The sequence below is a fragment of the Salvelinus fontinalis genome, unplaced genomic scaffold (assembly GCF_029448725.1).
Source record: "Salvelinus fontinalis isolate EN_2023a unplaced genomic scaffold, ASM2944872v1 scaffold_1484, whole genome shotgun sequence".
Classification (NCBI taxonomy): Eukaryota; Metazoa; Chordata; class Actinopteri; order Salmoniformes; family Salmonidae; genus Salvelinus; species Salvelinus fontinalis.
In genome coordinates this window covers 1-10,402 of record NW_026601693.1, presented here as the reverse complement: position 1 = coordinate 10,402, position 10,402 = coordinate 1, and the positions used below count along the sequence as shown (strand labels likewise).

At 39.1% G+C, this 10,402-nt stretch overlaps 1 protein-coding gene across 1 annotated transcript; it reads left to right on the top strand.

Moving 5' to 3' along the window:
• Positions 1 to 2,116: 2,116 nt before the first annotated feature.
• Positions 2,117 to 9,917, top strand: LOC129849479 (zinc finger protein 501-like). Its single transcript, XM_055916301.1, has 3 exons — positions 2,117 to 2,204; positions 6,781 to 6,946; positions 8,411 to 9,917. The coding sequence occupies exons 1-3, from the start codon at positions 2,196 to 2,198 to the stop codon at positions 9,472 to 9,474; spliced, it is 1,239 nt and encodes a 412-aa protein (XP_055772276.1). The 5' UTR covers positions 2,117 to 2,195; the 3' UTR covers positions 9,475 to 9,917.
• Positions 9,918 to 10,402: the final 485 nt, after the last annotated feature.

Below are 10,402 nucleotides of genomic sequence, written 5' to 3'. Positions count from 1 at the left end.
AGCTCATTTGGGAAATTTTACTAATCCAAAACATGGTAGTAGGGGCATGTTTGAGGCAGCACGTTCTATCAACGTATCAAAGTTCAGAGGTCACAGGATTAACTGTAAGAGGCTTAATACAGTTGTTTTCCAGCCACTAGGGGGTACTCGGGTGAAGCTAATGGGAAATAAATAAGAAAAGTTTAAGTGGACTGGGGAAGAGGAAGAAAAATGAACAAAAAATGCTGTAAATGGCTGTTACACCGTGCTGACATGATTAACATTCAAGTGAACAGTACCTTTCAAGTTGGTGTTTATATTTTAAGCTCATAGAAAGGGTAACATAACCAATCAGGTAAGTGATAATTGTATCTAGGCAGATTACCATGTTCATTTAAAAAAAAATTATATATGTTTTACCTTTATTTAACTAGGCAAGTCAGTTAAGAACAAATTCTTATTTACAATGGCGGCCTACACCGGCCAAACCTGAACGGCGCTGGGCCAATTGTATGCCGCCCAATGAGACTCCCAATCACGGCCGGATGTGATGCAGCAAGGATTCAAACCAGGGATGACAGTGACGACTCTTGCACTGAGATGCAGTGCCTTCGACCGCTACGCCAATTGGAGCAGTCTATTACACCATCCATCCACCAGAATAGAATAGACCTACACATAGTCTGTGTGTGAAATGGCATCCTATTCCCTATATACTGTCAGGTGACATTTCAGATGCAGCCATCCTCTCTAACAGTTAGAAGCCAAACAAATGATGTCAGGAATTCCAAATGTCATTAAGTCACTATTGGGGATTGTCGATGCAATGATGTCTCACAAATCATCATCGCCATGGTGATGCTCCATGACATCATTTATTTGGACGGTTGAAGTGTTGTAGAAGAGTGGGCGTAGCAGCACTACACTCTTAGAAATAAAGGTGCTATCTAGAACCTTAAAGGGTTCTTCAGCTGTCCCCATAGGTGAACCCTTTTGAGTTTCAGGTAGAACCTCTTTGGTTCCAGGTAGAACTTTTTAGGGTTCCATGTAAAACCCTTTCTACAGACCAGATGCTTTTTAACTTTCTGTGGAGAAACCGTCACCGTCACATTAGGAAACTGTTGCATTGAACACTTATGAGTATGGTGGGCTGAATTTCTGGACATTCCTCCCTTAAATAATACTTTTAAGATCAATTTGATAAAGCACTTACTAAGAAGACCCACTTCTATGTGGAACTGCATTCCCCATCATGTCTTTTCTACTTTTGGTGGCCTTAACTTCATGTTGGTTTGCTATTGACAAAGTTCCAGTGAAACTCTTCTTTTCATCGGCAGGTTTTCTAGTCATGGTCCTTCATTTAGAAGCATAATTTCTCTCCACACGTATATTATATCTGGAATAATCAGCACATATTGTGTAATGATAAATCTTTGTTTTTAGAATATTGGTTCAGAAATAATATCCTATTGGTGAGACAACTTGTAAATGCAGAGGGTCTTTTACTTCATTATGACTCATTCTTATCACTTTACAAGATCCCTACAACGCCTAAAGAATTTACAATTGTTTTAGTCTCCATTCCCTCAGGTGTTGCTTTATTATTCAGGAACATGTTAAGACCCTCAGAACCTACCTTCGATTACCGCTGTTGACTCAATAGTAGTAAAGATTTGTATTTTTTTTGGTCCGTTCAACAACAGAGCGATACTTGCCTTGTATCAACAGGATTTTGTATCTATCTATATACCTAATGTCATGCCTTATTGGAATCGTTTTACTGATCATATCTGTTGTCACACATACGTACTTACTAACACAATTAAAGAAGTTTATTATAAAATTATTCATACATATTACCCTGCCAACCACTACATGAAGTTAAAAAAATAGATACATTCAAGATGTACCTTTTGTAATGACCACCCAGAAACAGTGTTGCATCTTTTTTTAATGGTATTCATGTAAAGAATCTGATTTATAGTGGAACAAATTCATGAAGATTTGACACAATTATGGAGAGATGTCCTGCATGAATTCTTTACCTACGATGTAAATAATTTGGATGGATATTTGTAGTTCACCCGCCGTACAGTAGGTGGCAGCAATAATTGTAGTCATAAAACCTTAAAGAAGAACAAGAAAACAACAAATTGTTGACGCGGACAGTTAGCGGCGAACAGTTCATATCATACAAAGAAACAGTAGCTTCCACAATGGATTGGGTAAGTCTGGTTTTAACAGTATATGCCTGCTGGGTTGTGTAAAATGTCTAGGCTTAGTTTTCATCATCTGTGAATCTCCACATTGCTGTGTTCTGTTTGGGGCGGCAGGTAGCCTAGTGGTTAGAGCGTTGGGCCAGTAACCGAATCCCCGAGCTGACAAGGTAAACATCTGTCGTTCTGTCCCTGAACAAGTCAGTTAATCCACTGTTCATATGCCGTGATTCTAAATAATATTTTTTTTCTATATCGGACTTAACTAGTTAAATTTTAAAAAGTAGCCTACAACTATATCAGTTGTATTGTAACGACCCTGGGTTTATAAGCGCGGATGTCGACTCTGCCGCTCGAGCATTCTTTTGCGGCATTCGATAACGCGCTGGACTTCGGGCTAGAAGGTCGAGGGTTCGAGACCTGCTCCCAGCTTGTTTCATTACAGTATTTATTATGGATCCCCATTAGCTGCCAACGCAGCAGCTACTCTTCCTGGGGTCCAGCAAAATTAATCAGTTCATACAGTCATGTTTAGGAATCTGTGACTTTAACCTAATTCTATCCTTCCTCCCTAAGTGTTCACATTCCTTCACTAATTTCTTACATATTAGCCATTATTTAACCAGATATTCAAGTGGCCGTTCTAACAAAGAAAAGAAATGGCTGCAATCCAAACACGTTGTTTTTCCCTCGGGCGTATCCCCGTCGAAACCGGATGCAGTTTGATTGCCATTTTAGGGAGGTCTAATTCAATTCAATTCAATTGACTTTATTGACATGTTAAGTTCGTTATTACTTACATTGTCAAAGTATACATATCGTAAAATAAAAATCAAATATATATGTATATATATACAATATATATATATTTATATATAAATAAATGGTGGGACCAACAGCAATAATAACAGTAGTAGTGGACATGGGATTACCATCAACAACTACAACAACAATATTAATCAGAACAACAATAAATTAAAGCAACAGTAGTAGACCAGTGTCAATATGACTTGAGAAGACATATGACCTGGTATGAAAGACAAAACTAAGCTAAATGGGAAATATTATCAATATTACTTTGCATTTTTCACTGGCTGTCCCTCAGGTTGTGGCTGCCAAAAATATTTGGCTGCCAAAACTGCACATTTTGGCTTTTCACCCAATAAATATTTGATTTTTTCTTCATCTTTTATAGTTTCAAATTCTTTGTATTGAGTTATAATTTTGGGAAAGAAATATGCTCTTAGGTCTGAGTATTTGTCACAGTGTAGTAGGACCTCTGTCTCTACCTCTCCTCTGGAGCAGAGTGAGCACAGCCTGTCCTCTCTGGGCAGCCAGGTTTGTCTGTGACGACCGGTCTCTATAGCCACACGGTGCTCACTGAGTCTGTACCTAGTCAATGTTTTCCTCAGTTTTCTATCAGTCACAGTGGTCAGATAGTCTGCCACCATGTACTGTCTGTTTAGAGCCAAATAGCATTGAAGTTTACTTTGATTTTTTGTGGTGTCTTTCCAATAGGTTATATATTTTTATTTTTGTTTTGTGATGATTTGGTTGGGCCAGATTTTCTGAGGGCTGTCCCGAGGCTCTATGGGGTTGGTTTGGGTTGGTGAACTGAGCCTCAGAACCAGCTGGCTGAGGGGACTCTTCTCTGGTTTCATCTCTTGACATTGTAGAGCTGTGTGATGGAATGTTTTAGGGTCACTTGTTTTTAGATGGTTGTAAAATTTGATGGCTCTTTTTTCTATTCGAGTGAGGAGGGGGTATTGGCCCAATTCTGCCCTACATGCGTTATTTGGAGTTTTTCTTTGTACTTGCAATACAGTCTTGCAAAACTCTGCATGCAATATTTCAGTTGGATGTTTGTCCCATTTGGTGAATTCATTATTAGAGAGTGGACCCTGCCATATAGAGCAATTGGTTCTATAACTGATTGAAACATTTTGAGCCAGATTCTAATTGGAATTTCAATTTTGATGTTCCTTTTAATGGCATAGAATGCTCTTCTTGCTTTGTCTCTCAGCTCATTCACAGTGTAAGAAATACCATTGTAAATAACACAAGCATATTGCTATTACATTGTTATAACTAACTTATTTCTTAAACAAGGTTCTCTCACATACTCACAAGCAGAAACTGAGACACACACACCAGAGACAGATGGCTGACACAGAACATTCATAAACACTGATAAGGCAGGGAAGGCCTTGAGCAAGAGTGCTTGGGTCTGCATCCCACGAGATAATGAGACACACACATAACCGAGGACAGAGGGCTGACATAAACCTTTCATAAACACCGATTAGATAGGAACATCTGCGCACACACCTAAATCTCCTGTTTTTAGCTGAACATTTGGTAACAAAGAACTTTTGATACAAGAATCAGAAGGATGACGCACAGCTCATCCGGACCAATCTGAGAAGACAACAACCTGATCAGGACCAACCAGAAAACAGAAATACATAGACATTTTATACAGGACAGAAAGTAGGTTGAGTCTGGTAGATCTGGTTATCTGGGCTCTGTCTGCAGGTTCATTACGAGCTGAATGAACGAGTCCATGCATGTTTGTATCAGATATCTTTACCTCTGAATAAAACTGCTTTTTATTATACGAATATCCACCCTGTCCAGAGTCTCTACTTCGTCTCAGTTCTCCAGTAAACTTGTGTCATCAACAACAGCCATGTGAAAGCTACCTGTGTTGCTCATATTTAGTCCTAGATATGTGTAGTTTTTGGTGTGTTCTAATAGAACTGTGTCCAAATAGAATTTATATTTGTCATCCTTATTTCCCGACCTTTTTTTAATTCCCTAACGTTGGCCCTCGATTTAGCTTGAAGGAGCGAGTGAACAACTTTGGTCACTTGCGGGGTTGATTTGACCCACAAGTCATTGCAAACTGTAGTCACATGTCAAACTCTGGTGGCCGCTAAGTGTCAAATTTAATCAACAACCAGCATTTTCGGTATCTCAGTAAAAATATGAAGCTAGTTTGCAATTTAAATAAATATATATTAGTGTTGGCAAATTGGCTTAGTTTTGTAGTGAGGAGTGCAATTCTGAAATGTATTGGAATAAATGACCAAACTATAAAACTAGCTAGCCAGCTATGGGTAACTGTAGCTAGCTAGCTGACAGGAGTGCTAGTGTTGGGTACTTTCCAGTACCTATACTGTTTTCTTAGAAGTAGTCAGCAGACTCGATATAGGGTTAACCATTGGTTCTGCTTACACATATACTAATGTGTATGTGCAAGCTGAGTCAATACAGGCTTAACCATTCGGGGTCATGCCTGGTCTTGTGAAGGCTATTGGACATGTGTAACGGATGTGAAATGGCTAGCTAGTTAGCGGTGGTACGCGCTAATAGCCTTTCAATCGGTGACGTCACTTGCTCTGAGACTTGGGTGACTGTTGTTGATGTGTGCAGAGGGTCCCTGGTTCGCGCCCGGGTCGGGGCGAGGGGACGGACGTAAAGTTAAACTGTTACACATGCACATTAGTTAATCATTGATAGTTACATTAGCCTGGTCTTGTGAAGGCTATTGGACATGCTCATTAGTTAATCATTGATAGGAACCACTAGACATGTACCTGTATTAGGAAGGTACAGTTGAAGTCAAGTTTACATACACCTTAGCCAAATACATATAAACTCAGTTTTTCACAATTCCTGACATTTAATCCAAGTAAAAATTCCCTGTCTTAGGTCAATTATGATCACTTTATTTTAAGAATGTGAAATGTCAAAATGATAGTAGAAAGTTGTTTATTTCAGCTTTTATTTCTTTCATCACATTCCCAACACTCTATTATTTGGAATCATTGCCTTTAAATTGTTTAACTTTTGTCAAACGTTTCGGGTAGCCTTCCACAAGCTTCCCACATTATTGGACCAATAATTCCACGACACTAGCTAGATACGTTGGCTTACTAGGTACATTGATAGCTTTAGGTTGGTTGTTTTTAAGTTAATCTTCAAGATTTCCACCAAGGACGTTGCCTCCGATCATCACTCTCCCTCGCTTGGTTAAGGGACATTTTTAAGGTACACTCGGATGTAAAACGCAATTCAAGGGCTGAGGGTTTAGGGCCGAGGGTTGTTGAGTTTGAAACGCAACGCAGCTGGAAGGCATTCGGGAAGAATGGGACCATTATAGCCAATGAGAGGGCAGATATGCGTGTTTTCACTAGTTGCCACAATGTCGAACATCTATAACGTACTTTTATTTATTTAGGGTTAGGCATAACGTTAGTGTTTTTAAGGTTAGGGTTAAAATCACATTTAAAAAGATAAGTTGTAGAAATGGGTGTGGTTTGTGGTAACTAGTGACCCCCCCCATTTGATCCTCTTGCTTCTCCTCTTCCTTGTTGTTTGATTTTAAATGACTGGTATAAGAAATATGGTGGAAACTAGCCCATGCACACCAATCCAATGCTCTTAGATTTGTGGGTTGTAGTGAACGATTGAACATATCAGGTGGAAGGAGATATGAGGGATGCACCTAAATCAGAGGTATAGACTGACTTAATACAATATTTGGTTTAATGATCAACTGTTAACTTATTGTGGTCAACAGGACAAAGCTAGCCCGTTCCCCTCCACCCTCCCGGAGTCCCCATGTCAACCGCCTCCCTGTACTTTACTGCTGGTTCTGGTCGACTGCAGGAAAACACCAGGGCAGAGTGGAACTGAGAGAGGAGAAGAGGGTCATGGAGATATGATTTCATTAAGTAAAAACCATGGTGTGTGGATTACTCTGCTTCTTTAACAATTAATTGGTTAATTATATTGATGAAAATATTTGGTAGTTCCACCCAATTTTGAGAAGTGTAACTTGGTTCCCCCCAAAAACGTTTGATTTCACCTAATTTTAACTTTCTGTTATGAAGAGCACATGTTCAGCTTCATAAAAACATGTTTCCCCATCTCAAGAGGTTATATGAAAGTACATACTGTAGGAAGTGCTAAATAAAGTAACAGGGGACTACTGAAAACAACAAAACCACTAGTTTACAATGGTGAAATAGTCCTTTAAATCAGCCACAAATTTGCTCATGACAGGGGTAATGGAAGCTAGTTTTGTTCCACTGGAGTGAAAATTGAATGCTAGCTCCACAAAAACATTATTCTACCATACCAATTTCTGGGTAAAATGGTTCACTTGCTCAGTTTTCTTCAAACACCAGAGAATCGATAAGACTAGCACTAGGAAACCTGCTTTTACTCTATGAGTTGACGTTTAATGTTTCTTTTGCCCCAAAAAATGTAAGGAACAGTTTCGCCATATTAAACATGGATTGACCTTAATGAGGGACAGATGTAAATGAATCACTAATTACATGAAATAAATAATGTTCAGAAATGACTGTCAAAGTAACCAAATAACTAGTGCTTTACATGCACACTAATAATTTCCTATTAATCTGATTATGGCAGTAGGCTGAGTATGGCATTAGTCATGTAAACATCTTACTCTGCTGATCTTAATTGGTGTAAGGTCATAACAGAAGGAAGCATACGCCTTTAAAAACACCTGGTTTTCTGATCAATCTTTAGAATGATTAGGACATGAAACACTTTAATCAGAGTTATAGAGGTGTATTTCATCTGTATGTTCTAACACAAGCAGCGCCAGCTAACTTCTTTTGACCGAGTCCAGTGAGTTCAGGAAAAACTGAAAGTATGCAGCTTAGAAATAGTTTCACATACAACCGTTATACTGCTTTAAAAAAAACATAGTCGAGGTGGCAAAACGTTTATTTTGATTGTCAATTTTCAGCGTTTTTCAAAGTCCCATCAGGTAGGTGTTCATGTAAACAGGTTTATTAGGGAAATTGTTCTTTCAAAGCATGTTAATGTTTAAATCAAACTCTTATGCTAATTGATTTCACAATTAATGTATTATTCTGCGCTTGTAACTGTACTCAATGATGGTAAAATTTGGATAAATGATTGAATTAGTTGGGTAAAAATCTTTCTAGAAGTTACAAAGGGTTGACGGAGGGACTTGTCACAATTCAGAATTTTGTCACTTTAGCAAGTGTTCATTAATATTATTTAATAACAGATTTAAAATGTAATACTGATGTACAATTTCTACTGGAAAAATATGAAAGGGATGCAAAAGGCCTTAATTTCATGGAAGTACCCATCTGTTTATGGACCCATATTTTCAAAATTAACTATTCAATGTCTTTGTTTCACAGGGGACAGCCCTAATTGTTGCTCTCTTAGTGGGAGGGGCTTATTATCTGGGGAGCCTCAACAACATCATGATGCTGACATGAAAGAGAAGAGTCTCTCCAGACCAGAACACCTCAAGAAACACCAGCATAGAGGTATAGGGAAGAAACCTCACCACTGCTGCTTTGACTGTGGGAAGAGTTTTGCTAAACAAGACTTGAAAATTCATGAGCAAATTCACACTCCAGAGCATGCATCTAAAACCTTAAAATCTCATCTGAGATTTCATTCAGGGGAGGGACCTTATACCTGCTTTGATTGTGGGAAATACTTAAATCAGTCAGGTGCCCAGACTAAACACAAACACACAGTAGAGAAGCCTTATAGCTGTGATCAATGTGGGAAGACTTTCAATCAGTCAGGACACCTGACTAGACACCAACGCATACACACAGGAGAGAAGCCTTATAGATGTGATCAGTGTGGGAAGAGCTTCAATTATTCAGGATCCCTGATTGCACACAAACGCATACACACAGGAGAGAAGCCTTATAGATGTGATCAGTGTGGGAAGAGCTTCAATTATTCAGGATCCCTGATTGCACACAAACGCATACACACAGGAGAGAAGCCTTATAGCTGTGATCAGTGTGGGAAGAGCTTCAATGATTCAAGATACCTGACTAAACACCAACGCATACACACAGGAGAGAAGCCTTATAACTGTGATCAGTGTGGGAAGAGCTTCAATCAGTCAGGACACCTGACTACGCACCAACGCATACACACAGGAGAAAAGCCTTATAGCTGTGATCAGTGTGGGAAGAGCTTCAATCAGTCAGGAGACCTGATTACACACCAACGCATACACACAGGAGAGAGACCTTATAGCTGTGATCAGTGTGGGAAGAGTTTTGCTCGAGATTTCACCCTGACTACACACCAGCTCACACACACAGGAGAGAAACCTTACTCCTGTCTATGTGGCAAGAGCTTCAATCAATCAGGGTCACTGATAAAACACCATAAAGCACAAAAATGTTTTCTTTCATCTCCCTCCTCTCTGGCACCGGTTCCAGATCTCTAAATAAAGTTTCAATAGAAAACATATTGTAATGAGTCATATATCTCCCATTCTCAAACAGTTAACTAAGTCTGATTACCATGGTAACCTGTGTAGCATAATATGCAGCTCTGGATCCACATGTATCAAGTGTCTTGGAGTAGGAGTGCTGATCTATTGCTGTGTGGGATGGGGGTTTTCAGAGACATTCAATAATGTAGAATAATGTTTCAACAATAGTAGGTGGATATTCATGTGTCGGGGAACTGTTTATTTCTGAAGAGATTAATTTGACATCTCATACAATCATTGGTTCCTGTAGGTGCTTGGTAAAGATATGAGGGGGAGGCCGTCAGGACCCCCTCAGACCTTTTGGCAGAACGCCCAGAATATGTTCTAGGGCCTAATTCATTTATTTAAATTGACTGATTTCTATAAATTAACTGTATTAAAATTTTTGAAATATTTGCATGTTGCGTTAATATTTTTGTTGAGTGCAATAATAATTGAAGAATCTAATGGAATAAATAATGGGCCTACTACTGTTTCAGGTGTTCTGGGATCAGAACTGTTGCATTGTGACTTACACCCATCAGAGTATCTGTGCTGTGAAGGGCTCAACAGTGGAACTGCTCTGCACATATCAACATCCAAGTTATCATGTGGTCTCAGAAACAAACTGGTATATACAAGAGAAACGTAATGAGGCACCTAAAATACTGAGCTCGGTGCCAGAGTATGCAGGTCGTGCTGAGTACCTTGGGACTAAAGAGTACAAGTTCAGATTTAAAACACAGTATGCAGAATGGTGGTACAGCTTCCCTGGAACAACTCTGACTGTCACAGGTAATATATAATATCTAATTCTAATAATACATTAGAATCATTCAGAGCTGCAGGTGAAGGTGTCTTCCTCCACAGAGGAAAAGAAGAGAACACTGACCTGTAGCAC

What these genes read in the sequence shown, in the direction of transcription:
- LOC129849479 (XM_055916301.1), top strand. An exon ending in TTCATTAAGTAAAAACCATG is followed by an intron (nt 6,947 to 8,410) that starts GTGTGTGGATTA and finishes TTTGTTTCACAG; the next exon opens with GGGACAGCCCTAATTGTTGC.